Source organism: Phalacrocorax carbo, chromosome Z (assembly GCF_963921805.1).
Source record: "Phalacrocorax carbo chromosome Z, bPhaCar2.1, whole genome shotgun sequence".
NCBI classification, from domain to species: domain Eukaryota; kingdom Metazoa; phylum Chordata; class Aves; order Suliformes; family Phalacrocoracidae; genus Phalacrocorax; species Phalacrocorax carbo.
The window spans coordinates 78,034,211-78,058,542 of NC_087548.1; the positions used below are offsets into that span (position 1 = coordinate 78,034,211).

A 24,332-nucleotide genomic window follows, 5' to 3' on the forward strand; every position below is an offset into this window, starting at 1 on the left:
AGGGAGGAAGGCAGTTACTGCAAATGCTAAATTAAACTATCCAACTAGCAGAAAGTAAACTGTTCTAAACAAGTGAAAGCCAAGACATCAGCTGGATCTGACTCAGGAGTGGTAGGAGCTGTACTCTTGTGATCCATCAGTCCCCAGTCCAACGTATGTCCACGATATAACAATGGGGGAAAGCAGCTGAAGGAAGAAAAATAAAACAATTGGCAATGGGAGTCATAAAACACCATGTTGCTGTACACAGAATAACACAAAACCATGAAAGTAGTGGGAAAATAAACAAAATATTATAAATTAACTGCTAGGATGGAGTAGAAAGCTTCCTGCAGTGATACGTAAGAGCTGCCCAGGGAACCCCACTTCAGCAGTTTTGCCCTTATAAACAGAGATTTTGATATTTTCTTCACAACAGAGGGAATTGGGAAAAGGTCTCTTAGGACAGAAATATTCAGAAAAAAAACCCAAAACAGACTAAGTAAATGAATATCTGGTTTCAATACTGAGACTCTAAAATTGGACAGTAAACAAGAATGACCCACTGTATTCATACCGTTTCCTATGATCCTGATCACTGCAAACATGTGAGTTTGATGAGAGTAATTGCACATACAATACTACTCAACCATGAAATTGTTTGCCAGATTAGGGCCAAAGTCTCTGATCCTGCTGCCAGATCTGTACAGGCAGATCACAGCATCTGCATAGATCTATGATAAAGTCAATGAGGTCATGCTCCACAGGGATTCAAGTATCTGCCTTTACAAATCTCACTGCAAATCTTACTCATGTAAAATTGATTTATGAAGTGTAACATCATACCCCACTATATGCATATACACTATCTGTATACTTTTCTGCCTCTCTCTTAAGACAGAAAAGATATTAAAACTCACCTCATGGATTATATTCCCTTAACTATTTTATAGTTAAGAACTTCGTACTTTTCATCGGCTAAAGTTTCAGTTTTGCAATATGTTTATGGAAATCATATTTGAAAGCAGAACTGGAAAATATTTTCCAGATTCTCTATCACTTAGAACATAATATTTATCACACACCTTATATAGAGCTTTGTCTTCCACATCCTATGTCAGAGTAAACTAGACAGGTCATGCACCTCTTCTGGTGTGAATTATGCACAGTACTACTTTCTTGGCAGGGTAAATTAGCCTCTGATGGGTTACAGACTGCTGCATTTGAGTTTTGTTATAGGTATCCTCGCTGACTGGCTTAAATCCGGTTTGTGGATGTTACTGTGACAGCACTATGGAGATGTCCACTTAAGTTAAGAAGGGGTCACAATGAAACAGCCTAAAATGACAAAGTGCAAAACAGATTTTCACCTTCAGTTAAGCTTAATTTTGATTCTCTTTGGTTATGCCACAATCTTCATCTTTCTGTAGGTACACCTGTTAGCATGCATGGCTTTTTTCTGCAGTAGTGTAGACGGCAGTGAAATGGTCTATTTGCATACAATGAAGGTTTATGTATTTTCAGCGGCTAAGTTAACATGCTTAGAATGCAAACATTTCAAAGCAAGAAACAATATTTCAAAAATTCATTTGCAAGACATTCTAATATGGAGACCTGCACAACATTTCTTCTCAAGTAAAACATTCTGTGCAAGCTCCAGAATCCATGTTAGGACAGTTGCTTGTAATATTAAGGCATTAATTTGGTAGAAAATTCAAAAAGACTATTATCTGTTCCCTGTGACTCGTGTTATATAATGTGCATTTCATATTTAGTGTGACGCTGGGATGTGACAGTACTAGTCAGCCATGGATATCCATGTCCCCTCAAGACGCTTGCCTGCCTTTCCTCCTCATTACTTCATTTTCACCACCTCTCATATAGCATTTGTTGTTCAGCTGTTCTTATTAAGAGCTGCATGTCTCCCATAATTTGTGATCTTCAGGATCCATCTTTCATCACATTAAACAGCAGATGGAAGTTATAAGTCTTTGGTTTTTCCAGGCATGTGTTAAGCAAGTCTGAAATGAGTCACTTAGATGTATTAACAGAGCAGTCGAGCTTATTACAAAATCCAAGTTTGGCATATTGTGCATAAATAAGACTCTCACTTTCATTTTTACTTTTTATGAGGCTAAAGAAGAATACATTTAGGCAAAGTGCCTGAAATCTAGCTGAATATGCGTATCAGAAAAAAAGAAAAATGCTTTATATCAACATAGTACTGTCTTGCACTGTATCCTTCTGGTGGAGACAAATGTATCGCCACATACAGATGCACACATGGAGGCACACACCTTTGCAGAGTTCTCAGAGTACTCTCTCCTAACTAGCTCAGAGACAAATCTCAATAGGTAAACAGGAACTCCTAAATGCAAACATTTAATAGAGGGCTACCTAAATCATTTAGCATTATAAACATCAGACAAAATCCTGATACAGAAACCAAAGCACCTGAAGAAAGAATACCGAGGGGAGGAAGAGCATGCAGAGGAAGTGGTTGTTGCAAGGCTTTAATCCAGCATTTGCTCTCTATTGATCAAATGTTTGTTCAGTACTTTATTGATGTAAAGCATTATACACCATCAGTTTTAAATATTAATATCATAAGATCTTTAACTCTAAATTCAGAGCATTTGTTAGTCAACTTCGTATTCCCAATCTTACTAAGCTACAGCTTGACTTCCTTTAATAACTTTCTGGAGCACTGAAAAAACATACTGCATACACTATGCCAGGAATAAGAATGATCTGTATGTCAATAGTGGTAAATATAATGTTTTTAAATATAACTACTAAATCAAAAGTTTAGAAACAGGACATTTCTCAGTGCATGCTACTTAAACTCACAGTAGGACGTATCTTCTCATTCTTAAAAGCAAAATAAATTCAAAAGAAGCAAAGTTGCTACAACTTCTCAGGGAGTATCTACAAGCCACAGGATTCACAGTTTTATATATTAAATTATTAAAATGTACATCATTAAATGTGTACATGCATATGAAGTGCTTCCATTTATAAAAGAAAAAATATCCTCTCTCTATTGAAACCCTGATTTTGAGTTCACTCCAAATCATACAGTATAAATCTTAAACTGTAATACAACTTTTGCTGTGGTAGCATAAACAATCCATTATAGCAAATGAAAAAAGAAAAAAGAAAAATTAAAATTTGAATCAGCAGAGTTCTATTCCAAATATATCAGGAGTATTGCACGAAATTTTAAACTAAGACATATTTAACACCATCACTCTGAAAAATGGTTAACAAATGTTCATCAGGACAACCAAGCAGGGAAAAAATTTGTGGTATCCTGGGATTTCCGTTAAACCGGTCAAAAATTTCCAGTGGCTCCTTCTTCCAGGTAATACCATATGTCATAACTCTGGAGCAGAAGTGCCTTGGTTTCATTATAATTATAAAGAAAGCCCTAGACTTCAGAACACAGAAGTGAACCCATGGAGACATCTATTACGAACTAAAGTATCTAGTAATTTAACAGTGTGTCTGTGAACATTAAAAAAAAAATATACCCTTACAACCAGATTTTACCTCTATATTGTAATATCTAAACCACTCTGGAAAGCTGCAGAGCACAGCCTGAGCATTCCAGCCACTTCCTTTAGTCTCCCGACCTCTACCTCATCCTGTGCACTCCACATTATCTCTTAAACTGCTGACTTCTTCCTTATTGAATCTTCACATACTCCCCCTTTCCTCTAAGGAAAAGAACACAAAGGTTTGTCCCGTTTCATAAATTTGGCATGGTTTTACATATAGTGTAAAAATCTTCTCAGTGCTCTATTCTGAATAAATAACTACTTTTTGCACAGAACATTCCCGGAAAGCCTCCCCTCATTAGAATGGCTGTTATCTCCTATTGTTTTCAATGAAAATGAAGCGTAAAACGGTTCTTAGAAAAGAGGCACTCTTTGAACATGTCCACTGCCTCCCCCTGGGAACCACGACAGAGGAGCTAAACTGCCTTCAGGGGAGATGGTGGTTCCTTATACTGTCAGAGGCTTCCACTTAACTCAAACTAATTAACCATTTTACTTCTAAATTCTGAGAAAATGAAATCTCCAGTCAAAGGAAAAGCATTGAAATTTTGGGGAGGAGATGTTGCTTTTTCTCTCTGAAACCAGTGACTTAGTTCTCACATTAAAAGAGAGGCACAGCACAAATTTACCTGTAAAATTACCTCTATAAAGGGAAAAAAATTACGTGGACTGTAAGAAACAACTCATTTCTGTATCAAAGCTTACAATTAACATTTGTGACAGAGAGTAGTTCAAATCTAATCATAATATTATCCAATAATTTATGGAAAGGTATGATGAAGGAGGATGGTAGGAGCTGAATGAGCACATCTTCCTTTTTCATGAAAGTGCAAGAATGAGAATTCTCTTGGGGGGGTTCTTAACATGAAATAAAAACAAAATAAATCTGTATTTTCCTGCAAAAGGGATCTCTCCAAATAAGGAAAGTACCAATTTCTCAATTTTGAAAATTTCTGAAAAGCAAACAAAACAGTTTCATAGTTTTGGCAGTAACAGTGCAATATTTTGAATTACACCTATAAATATGTGGACCAAATCCTGACACGAGTCAATGCAGTTTTGCACAAAGTGATGCCTACTTTAACTGGGGGCTGGAGCATGCTTTTAATTAATCCTTTCCACTCAATTGCATTAAAGAAAATCTAGTAGGCAATAAAATTACGGAGCTGAAGAGGGTATTGCACATCCTCCTCAGTCAAAGGAAATCACACCTACCCACAGAATTGTGCCTGGGAACCTCTGCTTTTAAAAACAGCCCATGGGACTACAGAGAACCTCAAAAGCAGAGAAGGCGGCGTCGGAGAGAGGCCCTCCTGAGTTTGCAAGAAGGCTACCAATTGCTGAGAGATCTGAAATCTGTTGGTCTCATTCATGGACCCCATACATTCCATGATCCTATGGCAATACAATTTGGCATTCATCCCAGGAGTGACACTGAATTCAGCATTTTGTAGATTATCTCTGATTTCCCCGCTACATGCTTCCCCCAGTACTTGTCACCTCTTGCTGTTCCACATTTGGGACGATGGCGAGCTTTTGTTTTCATCTTTGATTTAAGCAGGAGTTAAAAGGCATTCTCCACAGAAACACACAGCTGGAAACCAGACCTAGAATTCAGTTTTCAGCAAGAAACCTGGGAGGGCCTAGAAGCACAAGCTACCCTAGCTAGGCTGCCTGCAGAAGATCATAATAGCAAGAGCTAGGGAAGGCAGAGCTAAACCAAGTTCTGCCATCCCTCATACACAAAAGGCAGAGAAGGAGGTGCTGTGATAGACCGCCTTGAAAAGATTCGTGACTGGTGTTAAGCATGAACTCAGACCACCTGGGGAATACAACAAGAAAATGCATTTTCAAAAATTATCCTGAAACAGAATAAGCTTCCATATGTTTAGATCAACAAAAATCTGCACCTCAGATACAGCTCTATGTGGGTTTTAGAAGTAAAAAAAGGTTGTTCAATTAAACTAGAATAAAGCAGTCCTCATTGCAGAATACAGTTTCACTGTGCTATGGGCACACAAGGCTTGAGATTTATGGTCATTTCCAACAAGCATTTAATGATGCCTGCAGAGAACATCTTCTCACGGGCCTTTCATGGTAATCTTCAGTCCAAAAAAGATGTAAAAATATTCATAACCCCCCAAATTTGGGGACTGCTAACAATAAAGGAGGGGGTTTGGGGAATTTAGAGCAGGCAAGTGCCTCTTAGTCTGCTGAAGGATGGGTCCAGAAAAAAACTGGTGATTTTTTTTCCCATAAAATACAGCAATAACAGCAGAGACCCTACTTGTTCCTTAGAAAGACTCACAAGGAGATTGATCAGCTATCTAAAAACGTCCAAACACTATGCCAAATAACTTCTAGAAAAAATTGATTTATATCACTACAACCTTTAAAAGGAATAATCCAGACAGAACAGGTTATAGCATAGTCTTTAATATATCCTACAACCTACACATAAAGCTAAGCTCCCTGTCATATGGCTCACTATTAAAATGTGCTAACAAGTCAGGTGGAAATGTGATACCAACTTATGAGACTGTACTGCCTCTGGGGCAGTGAATGTGTCTTTTTTTCTTATCCTGTAAATTACCTGGCATTCTTTTGGGAGTCATAAAAACAAACAAGAGACCCTCACTCATACCAAAAATGATCTTTCAAAGAACTGTGGAGAAGACACTTATAAAAGCCTACCTGCAATATACTTGGGATTTTACTATAGCTAGTTCTAAGAATTAATAGATCTCTCTTTGCACCAACACTAGATGGAAGAAATTCCATTGTAAGGAGGGTGAGAGAGGCACAAGAACTTCTGGACTGTAAAAAGATCTTAACTGCTCTGTACAGAAACCATCTTGTAAGAAAGGACTTTTCAGGTAGCATCCCTCCAAAGCCAGGGTCCAGAGATGTGAATGAATGGCCAGGCCTGAGGAAGAGGAGAACGGTTACTTGTGGCAGTCAGAAATTCATGGCAGGGGTGCTGCTAAAAATCCATTCTTCTCCGAGGAATCACAAGGTTTGTTTTATTTACCCTCTTGATTCAGCACGTTTTCAGCTTGTAAAGAAGTGGAAAGAAGGCAGATTGGAACCCTCTTCTCTCAACAGAAAATCTCAGTTCAAAACCCAGAGAAATGAGATCTTAACTATAGAGATGAAGAGATCTCCTTAGGACACTATGAAGAAAGAAGAACCCATTCTACAGTGAAGACTAAATTTTGTCTCAGAGCATCCATGTAAATTATTATTCACAAAACTTCGAAGAACGGAGAAGTTTTCCTCCAGGAAAAGTAACAGGTACCTGGAAAAGAAACATGGGGGCTTTTCTGCTTCAAATAAGCTAATCGTACTGAAACGCTTGCAATCTTAATAAGCTAGGTTAGCGAGCACCAGTTTTCCTTCCTGAGTTACTTGGAATGTAAACAATTTCTAATCCTAAATCATTTACGTTAAAACTTCAAGCCAGAACCAATCTCCCTGATCCAGCACACACACTTTCATGACATGCATCTGCCTTTTTAAGCCTAAAATACATTATATAAATGTACCTAATGAGTTCAGAACATTGTTCACTCAGAAGAAAACATTTCCAATTGCAAATCTCAATAGGAAATAAAAATAGAATCCGTTTTAGATAATATGGAGGAGCTGCAAATACTTAACAACTTCAGGATGAGCATAGAAAATCTTTTTAGAGCCAGAATAGGCCTTTGCTTTTCTATTTATTGGATATAAGTAAGATGAGCATTATTAGTACTGCAAGCAGTTACAGCCTCCACCTTGAGAGTCACTTCATGTTCCTGCTGTCAGATATGAAAGATTCTTCGCTCACTAGCTCAATAAAAATCAGAAGTTATATTAGTACAATCTGAACACAATGAAATAGTACTTCCAAACCCCTTCTCTGCAGAATAGGGATGCTACTGTATAAAGAATCCTGTACACACATATATATCAGAAAATTAAAATAACAGTTACCTAAAAGAATTTGGGTTTACTGTTGTTTTACACAAACAGACAAGAACAGACTCAGTGGCACAGACTGATGGGCACACATAAAACTCAGCTTGCTTGATTAGGCAGAGCTGATATTAAAGGTAATTCCATATGCACACTTTTTCAGGACCAAACTATTGACAAAGTGGAAGAAGGATCCTGGTAGTCTTCTTACCCAAGTATATTGCAGATGCACAGAGTCCAGCTGCAGATATTTAATTGTATTCAGTGACAAGCAAAACACATGCTGAAATCTTATAGCAGAGCAAATATCAAAATAAACCTCATCTCTCAAAAAAGCGTTGTCTGAGAAAGGTGTAGGGGGAATCAAATGGCATTCTTTTTCCAACTGCAGTTCAGATACTATAAAACTTCAAGTAAACCTAGAGAACCCTAATCTTTCTGCATATATTAATTTCATGATTCAACCTGTGTGTGTTCCAGACTGACTCGCAACTATGTTGACTGAAGCAGCAGTATTTCACAAATCATGAAATCATTTACAAGTGCTTCCCTCCTCCAAAGATTTTTAAACCTTTCTCTCTTCACAAAAGCAAAGATAGACAAGGTAGTATCTTTGTTCAGCTAATTCAGCCTACTTAGTGTTAAACATGACACCTACAGAGTAACCAGATCACTCACACCTTCAGCAACAATGAATTTTCTTAGGTCAAGCAGAACACATACCTAATAAAAAATTCTGAATTGCTAGTATGAATTAATGAACAAGCCTTCTGTGCTTTTTGCACCTGACAGTTACAGTTTTCAGATATGACACTACAGCTACAAATGCTCTACTTGACCTGCAATTTAACAGCTGGGTTTTGATTTACCAGACCCCTCAGCCTGATACAGGAGCCAGAATCCAGTGACTGGCTCTCTGATGGTCTTCACTAATGATGGAATTTTGACCCCTCTGGAGTCAATGGCAAAACACTACATGGGTCAGGACTTTCCTTCATAAATGTTCATCTTCCTCTGCTTTGAAATACGCTTGTTTTATAATGATTTGTCATGTTCTTTAATATGAGCATACAATACACTCATGAAATATTAAATGCATGTTACAATTTAAAAGTATGCACTTATGATGCAGACTGTCTTAGTAAGCAAAAAGCACGTGATGCTAAGGAATGCCATGAGTCTTGCTAGGTATTAGATGAGTTTATCTCAACTGTGACAAAAACAATGCAAAAGCTGGCTTTTCCTGTCACCTTAAAAGATTAAGAGAGAACGGGTTTTAGAAATACCTCCTGAATTAACTTCTAAAGTAAATCAATTATTTCTAAAATAAACCTTCATCCTGCCTTAACACAGACTGATGTACTATATATATTAAAGCATACCATGACTTTATTTTTCCTTCAACAAACATGACTTCATACACTATCTTAAACATTCAGGCAACTACAAAATTCTATCACACACAGAACTCATTTGAGTATTTCCTCCATTTTTTTTTGAATTATGACAGTACACATCATAATGCAGACAGAATTGAGCAGTAAGGCCATGTAATATTGCAAGACCTGTGGAAGTCAGAAACACCAGAAGGGTGATGCTATGACAATTTTTTTTCATATTTGACATTATTTTGATTAACCTACTCAAGTTCTTAGTATACCTCAAAATTTAGATTCAGTTGAGGACTTACCAATCAGTGAAACTCTCACAAGTTTAAAGAATTGTAGACTCCACTCCTTTTTAGACTTTCAAGTACTTTTTCATTGAAAATTTCCTCTCACTGATCATTTTGTTTCAAAAATCATTTCACAACAACATTCACAGATTTCAGATTTTTTGCTTTTGTTACACATATTTTATTCTGAGAGCACAGTGTCCCCCAATGAAGTCAACTGTTGTACTGTAGATTCTGATCTCCACAAATTTAATTCACTAATGTCATCCCCTGTAGTCATAAACTATTCCTGTAAAACTATTTCTCCTTCAGTGGGGAATTAGACCTTGCTCTAACAACAAGGATTCAAAACAACAGTAAAATACTGTATTTTTCCAACAACTGTATCTTTAAAACAGAACAAGTAAAAAAAGATTGCAACAATTGTACTTGCAAGAGTTACTTCATTTTTAATTTGAGGAATATGCTTTACCAAGTTGGTTGACCTTAACATCTCTGTGGGTGGAAAAGTTCCTTATAACTTTTTTCCTCTCTCTGACACTTTTGGGTTTTTTTTTTTCGATTAATTACAACGTGATCAATGTAGCCCAGACATGACTGTGCAAAATTGTACAAACTCTGTTACCAGTTAGCCTCAAAATCTAACCACTAAGAACAGGGTATTAAAGTGGCATTGGTCTGTAAGTAAAATATGCTGAGTAAGTCCTAACTGTGTTGATGGTACATATACAACCTAAGCCATTGTTAACTACAAATAAGGCAAGATCACTGTTAGCTCACATGCTGTAGGACACCAAGCCATTATCAAATTATGACAACAGAAAATGGGAAATGGTCACTTAGCTGATTCATTTCTGTTTATCAAAATTTGCTTCTAAATTTGTGTTCGTAAGACATTAGGCTATGGCAGTCTAATTTAATTTTATCTGTAGAAATATTTTTCTGCAGTAACCGGACAGTATTTCTCAGACAGACCTTGGAAACACTCAAGGAAAGAGGTTTCAGAGTTAGCACTCAGAGTTATACTCACTCTTTAGAATACATCAGTGGCCCAAAGGAACAATAAACTCAAGAGTGGTCAGCGTCCTAAAGATTTTGTCAGTAAAAACGTAATCACCAGATGGAAAGGAGCTGACATAGTAGAAGGAACTCAGATTCCATCCTAACTGTGGAATACAGTTCCACATTTCTGGAGAGCTCTGTTTATGTTACGAGAATGGATAAAACGGAATGAAACTGTTGCAGTGTTTTGGACCCTAGTTTCTAAATTATTACTATGACTATTAATATTAGTATTATGTCCTTGCAGGCAAAACACCACCAAACTCCCTGCTGTGTTTTGAACTAAGTCTCAAAGATATCATATGGAATAATACTTTTGCCCTTTAATCCTCCCATTGTCTTGGATGGATGACTTTGCATTTAACTTGCTCGATGATGCTTAAGTGTTTATTACACTGATAAAAAATACCTACTTAAGGATACAAAGATACCTGAAGAACAGTCACACTTTAAGTCAGTATGGTCCTGAAAGAAGCCAGGTGATCAATTCCATCTACTGAACAGCCTTGTCTTTATCACCAACAGAGTAGGGGCATTTGAACAGGACATTATCTGTGCTTCCATTTGCCCTGCGCCTTTGTGACTGGCCTGATATGTCCATGGCAGGGGGGACAGAAAGACATTCTTCATTCTGCTGTAACACATGGAACAGCACTTTGATCTCTGATATGGCTTCCAGGAGTTTTTCTGGATAATCACAGAATTAGGAAGTTCTAATTCTAAGGCATCCCCAGAAAACTGAGAGTTACTTATATATGACGGACACCCACATTTCTGAGCCACTGTAGTGTAGAAATACTTCTCTATCACATTTGTATGTACAATTAATGAAACTGTGGTGAAGACACACAAAACTTACGTAGTCATGAAAGGCTTTTGCTTCACTTGAATGTTCACATGTTTCTCGTCTTTCTGGAGCTGCACAGTAGAGATCCCAAAATACACTGCAAGTTACAGAGATGGTGAGAAAATCATTATAATACTTGTGTAGATTTTATGGTGTACGCACACCACACATGTATGTTCATATATAGAAACAGACATATCACTCCCTCACCAAGGGATGAAAATACTTACCTCTATGAAATAATTTAGCTTTGTAAAACATCTATGAAGAATCACGTCCTGCTGATTCTCTGAGGCAAGCAGTGCTGTGTGCCTTTAACACCACTGTAGTATAGACCAAGAATCTAGTGTAATATACAAGGTCTAAGGGTATAAAGCATATTACTGAAGCTCTGCATTTAACCTCATCCCTCTGCCCAGTGCTGCAATTAACTTCCATAAAGCGTGGGAATCAGTTCTAACACAAAGTTTTGGAATGAAATTATGTGTATGCTAAAACAATTAAATAAATAAAATTTGTTAGAGTTTCATAGCGTTTCTTTACTGTTTTAGACTTAATCCTCCACAACTTAGTCTAGCACCATAATATGGAACTGTGGAAAATTTGAGCACTTTGCTGCAGATGTTAAAAATTAAGGGTAATGCAGACATCACAGATACAAGGAACATGTTCTCCTTGCCAGGCTTCTATCACATAGGTAAAAGCTATGAAAGAAAGGTCAGTGAAGAATATGCCACCTTCCACGCAGCTGTATGAATCACTTGGGGTTTTGTGCTCAAATAGGACCACTTTAAAATCTGTAAATTCTTGTACTCCTGACAGTCGGACGTATTCTCTGTATTTTGTATTCTTTCAAATGCAGGCATACTGGATATGTTCAAATCAATACGACTAATAAATACCATAGCTAAACAGCAGTGACTATAAGCACTCTTTTCTCCTTGAGGGTTCTACACACACACACATGTGTCTCTACACACCAGTATATATAAGCAAATGATACCATGAAAAAAAATTACAAGTCAACCCCATGTCTACCTGTATTCTGGCTTGAGAGAAACTGTGCAAATGCAGACACTGCAGCACCAAGCCCATGCTAACGCACACTGCCTCTCAAAAAGGTTGGTAGCTTCGGTTCAGCTAATTACTTTCATATACTATTCCTGTGAGCAGAATGGGGACTGAAGGCTGAGGAAGCTCACATCTATATGCAGGGCCTCTCTATATACTGGGTTTTTTCAACTGTAATTATTTAGGATGTGTAGAACGATCTCTTAAATGCACAATGTACTAGAAGATGGTGAAGAAAGAAATGCAGGCCACCTTCTTTCAAAGATGCTTTCTGATCATTGCACTACGCAATATTTTTTTTTCCTGTATCTAATATCTGTATCTTTTTCTATATGTAATTTTCTGTGTTTTCATTCCTTAACAAGAAAACGGTTCTTCATCCTCGTCTTCACATTCCTCTTACAGTGTTCACCTGAATTTCTTATCTCCAGCTGCTGAAACTAGCAATCAACATATTCTAAAAATCAGAAGAAAAGAAAATTGATCCTTACCACCACCAGGAATGCAAGAATCCTGGGGGTTCCCCCAGTGTGATGTTTTTTTCCCATCTTATCTAAAACAAAACAGATAAAATAAAAACAGAGGTGTGCATTTTTGCAATCATTGGGACTAAAACGCATTACGTAATTCAGGTAGATAGGAAAAAGAGAAAGAAGAGAAGATTTCATAGTTATGAAAGGCTTTATCATCATCATCAATCTGGATGGCCATATCACTTTATTACACTTATTAACATAGCATATTTTAGAATTTAATTTTATTTTATATTTTGAATAGAATTTTGTTAACAATGTATTTTGTATCAGTCCACAACTGAGATGTGCATTATAAAAAGTACCCTTCAAATGTTCTAAAAGGTCTTCCAATTTGAACTACAGAAAACACCGAAGACAGAACTAACGTTACTGATTCAGCAGGTGGCAGTCTTCCCTCCACATCCAAAGCGAGCCAGTGCTTTATAATCCTCAAGGAGTGCTTTGCTGTTAGAGTTAATGTGGCAAATAGGAGAAGCAGAGTTATAACCCAGTTTCCCACCACTCAGTGAAAATGGAAAGCTAGTTTGGCTTGGTTTGTCTCTGCTGGCAACCTCTCCTGAACAGAGCTATACTATGACTTCTTTCCCACCCATAACACACTGCGACAGCATTCTGTGTCTCTGCAGTACTCCCCAAATGTAGTATCTTAACTATGATGACACAACCATTTTATTAATGCCATGGTCATTAGTTTGTCCTTAACTACAAAATCAAATAGTTTGGACTACAGTAAAACCTGTGCGATTGCTGAAGGAGCTCTGTTGCAAATAACTGGAGGTCCTGCAGAAATCCACACAACACTGTACAGAAGAATGTCTCATGTGATAACTGGGTGAAACTAGGGTGTTGCATGCACTCAAAATTCCTCCAGTTACAACTATGCATAGCATTATTTCTTGTCCAACTTGTTAAAAAAAAATTGTTCAAGCACAAACCATATTCTCCTCTAGAGAAAGAAGTAATGGCAGACAAAGAGCATTATTTTAATGAAATGCTTAAACAGCCTTACCATGAAAGGTATTTAAAGATATATTATATATAAAAGTACATAAAAGCTTACGATAAAAGGTAGATACAGTGTTCATAATGCAAGAGGCACTGGTAAAGCTGTAATTTTCCAGAGGAGACTAAAACTTTGATTTTGAACTCCAACATGATTCCCACATCCAATTCTTGAGAAATTTAAACACAAACAACTTCTGTCAATAGCTTGCAGGAGAAGAATATGTAGTTCATACACCTAGAAGTGTTCTTTGCCCTCATACAAAGCAACCTAGCTTCATTTTGATATATTATTTGAATACAACTATTTAAAAAAATTTGCTATTTAAAAATTATTTTTAAAAGGTAGCCCTGAGGCACTATCACCTCTGTTGGTAAAGCTGGCAGAATAAATCAACTGCATGGCACTTAACCCCAACACCACGACATAAGAGTAGTTAATATATAAAAAGCATCTTTTAAAAAGCTGCTGCTTAAGCACTGGCAGATAAAAATATTTTAAAAAGGAAAAATATAAATAAAAAAATCTTACAAAGTCTTCCAATAGACTCCTCTGAGGCATGATTGCTCCTCACATGCACTGGGAATGGCTGGGAAGAACTTGTGCTAATCACCAGGGATACACAGTACTTCTGAGAAGTTTCAAAAGCACCATAATGAAGAGATGTAATGAACAACCAAAACAAAAAATTGTTCCTGAAGTTAAAAAATCATTCAGTTAAGAGTAAAAATTATGTCTGTGTTGGAAAGCCTCACTATGTCTGAGCATTAGTCATGCCCTTCAAAGCAGGGCTTGATGAAGAAATCACCCAATTCACAAGTCGTCTTCTGATCTGTTTAACAGGACATATTTCATCTTGAGAAATTTTTTCAGAGAAGGAAGCTGAAGGGAATGTGGAAGTTTCAGGCTTGTTTGAAGGGATTTTGGACTGTTTTTCAAAAAACTCATACTTCTGTCTCACATGGCAGATGTCAGTCTGTCTGATCACAGAGACTTAAAAATATTTATTAATTTTAGTAAAATACCATCATTGTCAACTCTATTGATTAAGTTCATAACCAGTGATTGATTAAGGCTAGAACCTAACTTCAAAACTGAGCCCTGGGGAACCCTGCTCATGACCCGCTGCCAACTGGATCTAGTTCCCTTCACCACAACTCTCTGGGCTCGGCCATCCAGCCAGTTTTTTACCCAGCGAAGAGTACACCCGTCCAAGCCATGAGCCGCCAGCTTCTCTAGGAGGGTGCTGTGGGAGACAGTGTCAGAGGCTTTGCTAAAGTCCCGGTAGACAACATCCACAGCCTCTCCCTCATCCATTAGCTGGGTCACCTGATTATAGAAGGAGATCAGGTTGGTCAGGCAGGACCTGCAACCTGATTACCTAGCGCCCTGTCCAGGTGTGTCTTGAAAACCTCCAGTGATGGGGTCTCTACCGTGTCCCTGAGGAGGTTGTTCCAGCGAATAATTGTTACCATAGTAAAATTTAAAAAAAAAATCTTTTTTGTATCAAGATGAAACCCCTCCCTGTGCAACTCGTACCCCTTGCCCCTTGACTTCTCCATGTGGCTCCTTATGAGGGGAGAGCCTCTGTCCTCCTTTCAGCCACTCTTTGAGTACTGGACACTGTGATGAGGTCCCCCTTTTCTCTTCCCTGGGCAGAAAGACCTAACTCCTTCAGTCTTTCCTCACAGGGCAGGTTCTCTAGCCCTTTGACTTGTGGATCAGTTCTATGAAATTTAAACTATACATAAAGCATTACAAAAATACAGGAATGCTTGGGACAACAACCTCTAAGTTACCTAGGAGGAAGGTGGATTCCATGATTACACAACTTAAATTTTCCTTTTCTTCATTTTGTCCCATTACTCTTAGCCACGTTCCCTGGCAGACCTTTAAGGAAGGGCTCTTAACTTATATATATTATATTAACTTAATATATACATACCGCTGACCGCTGTACAGCTCAGACAATCTATATATGCTTATTTCTTTTATGCTCCAACATTCAGTTTTAGAGCTACTCTGAACTATCTCATCTTTAACAAAATCCAGCCAGACTGTTCTGGGAGGTGCAAGACTGCCAGAGCACAGCACTGAGCCCAAACAGCCATGCTTTTTAAGGAATAACCACGCAACACAAATTTCCTCCTACGCCACCTGGGTGTCTCCTACACCTGAAGTACTCTCACAACAAGCCCGCTGCAACGGGGCAGTTGCTTCTCAACAGCCATGACCCAGAAAAGGACAAAAACACATGGAAAATCATAACTTCCATTACATCACAAATTTGCTAGAAGACCTTTCTGTACTTCTCTCAGCTGATGTTCTCTTGTTTCAATCCCATATGCCAGTACTCAGTAACACAAACACCTGACTCACATGGGGCACGGAATTGGGGTAGGGCTATTTTACTACTCACTCAACTACCATTTTTTTCTGCTCCTTTTTACCACTTCCCATTACACTTGTGCATTTTAGTTTATTTTCTCCAAGCCATGTTAGTGTACAGTTTTCTCAGTCTGAACCTGTCCACCCAAAATCAATTTTCTCCAGGTTTCTCCATACCAGTGATAACTGTTTCTGGTTCCAACATACAACCATTCACAGATACTGTCAGCATATTATTTACCCTTTTGCACTGCTAATGCATGAGTTTAATAAACTCACAGTTTTGCGTGAAATCTAACAGACACATCACACCAGGTCCACACATTATTTATCCCTGCCCCATGTTTACTGTCTTTTGGCTGGTATCAGTCTTGATTTGAAAGATTTGATATATATTTTCATATCACAGTCATTCAGACCGGAGAGATTATCCATAACCTGATTGAATTAGTTTTAAAAGCTAAGTTTCAAGACACTGTATTGAATGTTTTCTAGAAATCCAAATGTCATAGTAGTTATACTTCTGCCAACTACTCATTTTGCAAATATAATAAAAACAAAATGAGCAGAATGATTCTTGCAGAGTGTATTATTTACAAATGACAGCTGTTTTGGGAAAGCCAAGATGATGCTCTCCATTGTTTTCTCTCTTATTTTTCCATTCCTTTACCAAAGAAGAAAACAATTCCCAAAACCACAGTTTACTATAAACATAAGCTGATACTACCACAATTCTACCCCTTTTCCTTATCTCTGTTACGTGAATTTTCTATAAATACCACAAACAATGCTCTGGGTTCTCACCCTCCCCTCTCCCACCTCCAGAATGTCACCACCAGTATAGTTATTTTATTAGCTTTTGGAGGATTATCAGTTGAAGCAGCAAATTTTCCTAGTACAACATCTTGCCTAGTTTTTCCTCACTTCTGCTCACTATTCAGCTGTTATTACTACTACCTTAAATGTCCTCATCAAAGAAAGATTAAAGACAATAATAAATCCAAAAGACCTCAATATGCTTGGCATACAGGTATTTTTGTATCCCAGAGTCAATGTAAAATGCTATGGAGACATAATTTACTTCATTCTCCAAAAGATATATACAAAGTCTTTGAAGGACTATGAAAAATAACAACTACTATGTAAAAGTAAAAATTCCATTAGCAGTTGAAAGTGTTTAAGAAACAGGACCCAAATGGTTTTAATCATAATTGATTTGCCAGATGAAAAGAAGTTAAGTGGTTAGAAGCATGGTAAGAATAGACGAGAGATCAGCAGTGCTTAAGACAATGAGAACTCCAAGTGCATGGCAGTAGGATGTAAAATACATGATTGCCATCTATTTTGGAAGGGTACATCATTCACCATTGGAGATATCAACAGCAAGTTAGGTCATCAAAAAAGAGTACTGTTGATGCATTCTCTAACATGCACATTTATTACAGAAAAATAGATCAACCTTTACCCAATGTAGTAGCAAATCACAGAACAGGGATAACAAATCACAGCAAAAAATAGTTATGCAAAGGCATATTAAATGACATGGCAAAATGGCTTCTGTGGAATCAGAAATCTACGCTGATCAGTGTAAACAGAAATTCAACGTTGTCACTGCTGTTTGTTCTAGACCAATATCTATTTATTTCACTTGCATATGCTGGAAAGTTGTGTAAGGAAAAAAAGGATGCGGAAACATACCTCTGATAAAAATGTCTGGGCTGATTTCTGTGCTCCTACATGGAGCAGATACTCATATACGTACAGTGCTAATCTGAAAAATAAACAAAAAGGACAATATTTAGTACTGTGCATTTGTTTGTTCCTCTTCTTTAGAAACAAGGATTATCAGAAGTTTGTGGTACACTCTATTGCCTTTCATGAACCACTACATACTGAATATGTCAAATCTATTATCTATACCAGAACTTTTAAATGAGACATGTAGGTCAATCTGAGCAGAGGTGTTTAAATAGTAGTTAGTTAAATATTATTAAACCCCCAAATTACTTAATGACAACATTTTTTATGATATTTGGACAAATGCCTAGCGAGCTAACAAATGACCTGCTGCTGCTTTGTATTTGCCGACTCTATACTGTGCTTACTGTAAATATGATCTATATGCACAGCAACTCGCATTATCTTTCCAGATCAGATTTTTTTTTACATGTGGAATGTGTCAACCTGTTAGCACACTTTAATAACAGCCTCTGTTTGAAGAACATGTAAACTTCGGGCTGCATCAGGAAAAGTAATCCCAGCATCCATCCATGGTATGTGGTACAACCTCTCAAGCAACGTGCAGAGTTTTATATTCATTCAGACTTGCACATCTAGGAGCTCTGGCGACAACAGAGCTACAAATGACTCGCCAGCTCCTGAAGGAGCTTCCCAGAAAGTTGTCTTCAGCACCCAGGCACATCTCCAACTAAGTCCAAAGAGCTGGAATAACGATCCCATTGCAGAAAGAAGAGTGATTCCCTGAATGACTACGCACCACAACTTGGGCTGGGAAGCCCTGTTCAGCAATCCAGGAATGTGGGAGCTGTAACAGCCAATTTCTATTGATATAGGCTATGTAGGCTAGATTTGAATTAGAAAACCAAAGAAGTAACACTTCCTATTCCTCAGCTGACTCTCCAGAGAGGCCCCCCTCTGCCTGCATGTTTCAAGTCTTTCAAAATTAAATCTCATTTAAAAGAACTATTTAATAATAATGCTTGGAAATTATCTATAAAACATTTCAGTCCGAGAAAAGAAAAGGAAGTCAGGCTGCGCATCTTTTAAATTTGCTAGCTGAACTGTTTTTAGGAAGTAAAATTTATTTGCATGCACTCTATGATATGCCACTATTCTTATTCGAAACATTTTACTATTCATATTCAAAAATATGTAGTTTAACTAAACAAGAGAGGCAGAGAGTATCTATTTTCCTGTTACTGTTCAAAACGTTATGCAGTATTAGATAACTGTCATCATGGCACTGGCAGAGCAGTAATTATTGCAGTAACATATCAAGTATAAAATTTTAAAATCTAGGAAAGGCATTCTATAAAAACTGTTTTCATGAGTTGTTTATACTTTGTACACGCAATAGACACATTATTTTTCTCTCCAACTTCACAAACAAAAATGTACTTTCTTCCTCAAATTAAACAAACAAACATATTCAAACACGTGACCAGTTTTAGTTTGAACCTTGAGAAGGGTCCTATCCACTTTTTAATTCCAGTATTTTACATAAGTTATTTATTAGTTTGTATTGTGCCAAATCAATGCAGAGCTCAGTGTGCTAAGCACAAAGCACTAAGCACTGAAGAACAGTATGATCCTGTGCTCAACTGCAAAGCAGCTCAGAGGACACAGTGAAACATCTCTGGGAGCACTGTGGAGAGAAAGCGTATCACATACTCTCTAGCCTCTCATCCCAAAAACACAACTGCATCTGTCAAAAAAAATAAAAAAGGTCTCGTCTTGTTGAATTAATTATTCCCAGTTCAACTATCATTCAATTTTTAAGCAATAAATGGTTGTAGTCAAAATCTAAGACCTAAGACAGACGTAACAGGCAGAGAGGAAGCACCTTCCACTACAGCCAAGATGACTTGAATACCCAGTATCACTTTAAAACGTCTCATTTGTCTTTCAAGATTCCCCTTTTTTGTTCTTATCAAAACATGAAGCCTACGGTCCAGATAAAAGGATTTGTGTGAGCGTATCCCTTCTGCCCCGCAAAGGAAAGTGAAACAGCACAAAACCCAGGAGTTCACTGCAGGCACACCACCTTCATAAGTCTGCCATCTGTTGAAAGCTTTAGCAAATACTGCACCATGATACCCAAATTGACAGTGCAATACTTTAAAATTGAAAAAGATTTGTGATTCTCATCTCAGGCCTCCTGGAGTCTACCTGCAAAACACAGTGCATGCAGCTGCGCTCCAGCACAAGTCAACGTCGCTACCCTGTGCCCATCTTCGTCAGCCCAAAAATATCCAAGATATTTCAACACTGTGAAAAAGACAACCCTAAAACTCTAATTTATACCCACAGAATGTGCTAATTATGCATAATTTAAACTACAACTTCTCCACTCTTACAGGCATTGTTCCATCTTGGTCTAAACATACTAGCAGTGAAATGAAATGGTGAACAACTGTGTTTATTAAGTGTGGGGGGTAAACATGGCAGATTTCAGGAAAAGAATAAATACACCAGGTTTTAGGCTTCCAAGTGATCCACCAGTAGTAAATTAAGAGCAGGACCATGCTGGCAGGGGACTGCCTGGCTCCTCTGACAGGAAAGCCAGGACCACCTTCCACAACAGATGCGAGACAGAAGGCACAACACAAAATAACCTGATTGGGTCTTATTAGATCTAAATCGCTGGTCCATCCCCAGTTATTATTCTGTCAGGAAGTCTTTACAGAAGTTAACAACATTACAGCTTCATTCAGAAATAAATGCATTTACCACAGAGATCAAAAGTAAGATACTAATGTTTTACTGTGTTAGTTGCAGCAAAAAGATCAACGGAAACTGATGCTCTGAGGTAAGACAGCAAAGAAACCCCCCCAAAATGCAATACTGTGTAACAAGGAGGATTACCAGATATACAGACTTCAAGTACAGCATAAAAACAGAATAAGATAAAAATGTCTACAGTCCAAGTGTGTAAAATTAACAAATGAATATGTCACATCTGAGCAGAAGACTAGAAAATAATAGTGAGATGGTCTTCAACACCAAAGGACTTGGGGTTTGAATTGGCATTTTAAAAAACAGTTTTTACTCATTAAACTGGTGTGAGAAACTGTGTAAAAGCAGCAAAGAAACATATGTTAAATTTTCACATTTGCATACTTGTTGACATCACATGAGTAATGTGAGGAAAAAATATTTCCAATCAATTTGTGACAACGCTGAAGTAATTTTTGTTAAAGACATGCCATAGGCCAGAGTCCCCCCCTCCCTGCCCATACAATTAGATTACACATTCATCTACGGCCTGATGAGACATTCATTAATAAATAAATAAATAAGTTACTGTCTAGCTCTTAGAGCTACAATGCTCATTCTGCTAAGCTGGGGTGTTTTGCCTGAAGTTTCTGCTCCTATTGAACACGGCATTCATACATCCTACAAGTATCTACTGAACTCCAAAGAGAAGAACCATTTAATCAGTTCTAGCCAACCAGTTACCAGAGTATGACTAGGAAATAACCAGTAATCACACTGTGGAATGTGCTGCGGAAATGACCTTTTTCCATGTTAAGGTGGGAAGATGCAGTTAGGTTAAGGAGAATTAAAACCAAAGCCTTGCAGCAGTACATCCACTGATGAAAACTATGTGGTAAACTCCCTCAATTCCAAATGAAAAGATTAAGACAATACCTAGGTTTCCATGAAAGACAGTGAAAACCTGAAAGCACCAAGATGTTCACCTTATCTGGTTTTGGTATCTAACTTAGGTCACGCTCCCTGCAATGCCCCCGGCAAGCTTCATTGCATATATGTAGGGTACTCAACTGGCTGTTCAGATGAACATATGCCTACAGAAGAAGGGCTCAAGTTATTATCACAAAGTCTTTCAGGAAATAATTTGTCCATAAGGGGTAAAACAGTAGTGTCTTTGGTTTGTTCCATAAGAAGACATATAACGAGAAAGTTTCAATCTAAGACTGAACTTCAAGCACTGAGTTTGGTTTATCATTACTTCTAATGAGACAAAGATCAAAAGAATAGCCACATTTTTCCACAAAGTTAAAAGGCCAGGCTTAGAAGAGTATGGAAGTGCAATGAATTAGCTTCTGCTGTCTCTTGAAAGCTGCTCAGAATACTTGCCAGAAGCAGGCAACTACTAGACACAGCTTCATGCAGTTGAAAAGCACAGTTGCTTTCATTGTTTTATTACCCACATATCATAACTAAAAATACACGTAATTTAACTGAGGGTACAGTGGTGTATAGCCATTATCCAGGGAGTGGTAACATCAATGTGATGGAGAAAGAGCCTGAAGCCCCCCAGCTGCGGCAGCATGTCAAAGCACAGTTCAGGTACTGTGCTTGCCTTCTGCAGCGCTGACAGGCAGCTTACTACTCTGATAAGCAACTGCTGCCTCTCCACCACAAAATCTACGACAGTGAACAACTGCACAACACAGAACCATCCCTAGATGCTACCACCTCCTCTGCCAGCAATAGGTATTATGCTGTTAACATCTGATGCTGGATGTAAAAAGCAAACAAACACACCAAAGTATCTATAATGGGAATGTTCCAGATCTGAGCATCACCAAGACAGATTTAACATGTTTGGATTGTTAAGACTTAATTTTTTAAAACTATTAATGTATGGGAAGTTCTGCATATGACACACCATCAGGTTATCTTTTGGGTTTTTAAATACAATGAAAACTGGTAAATCAATATCCATACATAATTTTTAGTTTGTGTGAAGAACAGTGAAGCAGCTGAACAACATTTAAAAGTAGCTCCATAGAAAAGATCTTAGATGTTCCGCTTTGTTTCAGGAGACTTGCAGTATTCCAAAATCACTGCTCTGATCTATGCAGAAAAACAGTGCTTTTTTGTTTCCAAAAAGGTATATAGACTTCAATTCAGATCCAGAGGCTCCTGGGAATCTCATTTAGTGGCCAAAATATAAACCTTATTCTTGGAAACAAGAAAAAGTAGCACTGAATCCATATTTTAAATGTAATACCACAGCTAAAAACAACTCAATTTTGGAGTTTAACAAACTTTCTTGAATCTATTCATCCAGTACTTTAAAAATTGCTATGAAGCTCTTGATGGCAAGCTGGTTTTGGCAAGTTCCAACTAACATTGGCAAATTTTAAAATTTTTCAATTTTTTCCCCCCAGAAAGTTTCCTATCTGTAATAGAGAGGTATGCCAAACCACTTTCTCCCCTCTCTGATCATACTGACAGTCATTTTCCTCTCTCTCTCCCTCTCCCCATATATGTCTATATAATTTTTCCCTGTATGTTCATTTTTAATGTATTTTTTCATATGTAAAAACATATAATCATTTCCTATACATCTCATCTGAGATCTAGGTGATGCAGTCTGCTGTTAATTATCCACAACAAGAGAGGCCTGGGACAAGAGACCAGGAGAAGTGCTTTGCGGCACAAAGCCAGACCCGACAGCATCACCAGTGCACACCTCTGCTCAACTTCCCAGAACAGCAGGAAGGGCAATTTGGATGCAGCATCAAACTCAAGCTATACCCAAGAACTTAGCTACACTTTTTTATTTGCTTAGGCAGCTACGTTAACAACGGCCTCAACGTTACAGTGATTTATCTGCACACACACCCCTAGTGCATCAGCTCTCCACTGTGTTTCACCTACACATAATTTACATTTTGGTTTGTTTAGCCTGAGGCCAGACGACTGCTTTTTACGAGAGCCTTTAATCATGCCAGTCTACTGGGTTTTTCCAGCTCAAAACATGATCTACTTTAATGTTAGTGCTCTGTATCCTATCAACAATGCGATCGGTTTTCTGAGAAACACCTGGGTAGGAAACGAAACCCAAACACTGGTCTGAGGAAACAGTATGTCCCAAAGGAGATACTTACTCGCTGTTTGTTTGGCTACATGCACTGCCTTTTCTGAGAGCTCCTATCACAGCCCTGCAAACTCAGGCAGCATAAAGCCTATGTATTTTACATTATTCATATCCACTTACTTCTTCCTCTGTAGGCAGCAGAGAACATTCTCCTTGTATGCATCTAAATACTTGGAGCTTATACCCAGTGCTATAATGAACAGTGCCCTCAGTGCCTTCTGCTAGGCTGACAGTACTTTCTGAATAAACTGATCTTCCTCCTCATTACAGATAGGGAAAGCCTTCTCCTACCACAATTCTGGAAAAGTACTCATCACCTCTAGCTCTCTTCCACTTGATTGCTTGCACCACGTCCTGAAAATTTGGCTTGTTAATTCTGATCACCCTCCCCTTGGTTATGTACATGGCTTCAAGTGTTAAAAACAGTTGTAACCTAGTAAGTGCACTTTTACTCTAATTCCATTAGAAATAACAGCAGGATTTTTTTTCCAGTTCACCCATACACTTGCAACTCACAAATTCTTTTTGCATCATAATTTCACATACTCTTACTACTTAATCTCCTGTAGACTTCAAGTGTCTGCATAGCTATCTCCAGCAGCACATTAACTTATATATAGATATATATATATACTTATATATATATATATATATATGCAC

At 37.8% G+C, this 24,332-nt stretch overlaps 1 protein-coding gene across 3 annotated transcripts in view; it reads right to left on the reverse strand.

Annotated features, from left to right (window-relative positions):
• SSBP2 (single stranded DNA binding protein 2) overlaps nt 1-24,332 on the reverse strand; it is a 196,469-nt gene that overhangs the window by 133,326 nt on the left and 38,811 nt on the right. For all 3 annotated transcript variants that reach the window (XM_064438968.1, XM_064438967.1, XM_064438966.1), the window contains exons 2-4: nt 17,777-17,849; nt 12,643-12,704; nt 11,093-11,177 (exon numbers count right to left, since the gene is read on the reverse strand). In XM_064438968.1, the coding sequence (XP_064295038.1) occupies nt 11,093-11,177; nt 12,643-12,704; nt 17,777-17,849 (220 nt within the window). The remainder of the gene's footprint in view (nt 1-11,092; nt 11,178-12,642; nt 12,705-17,776; nt 17,850-24,332) is intronic.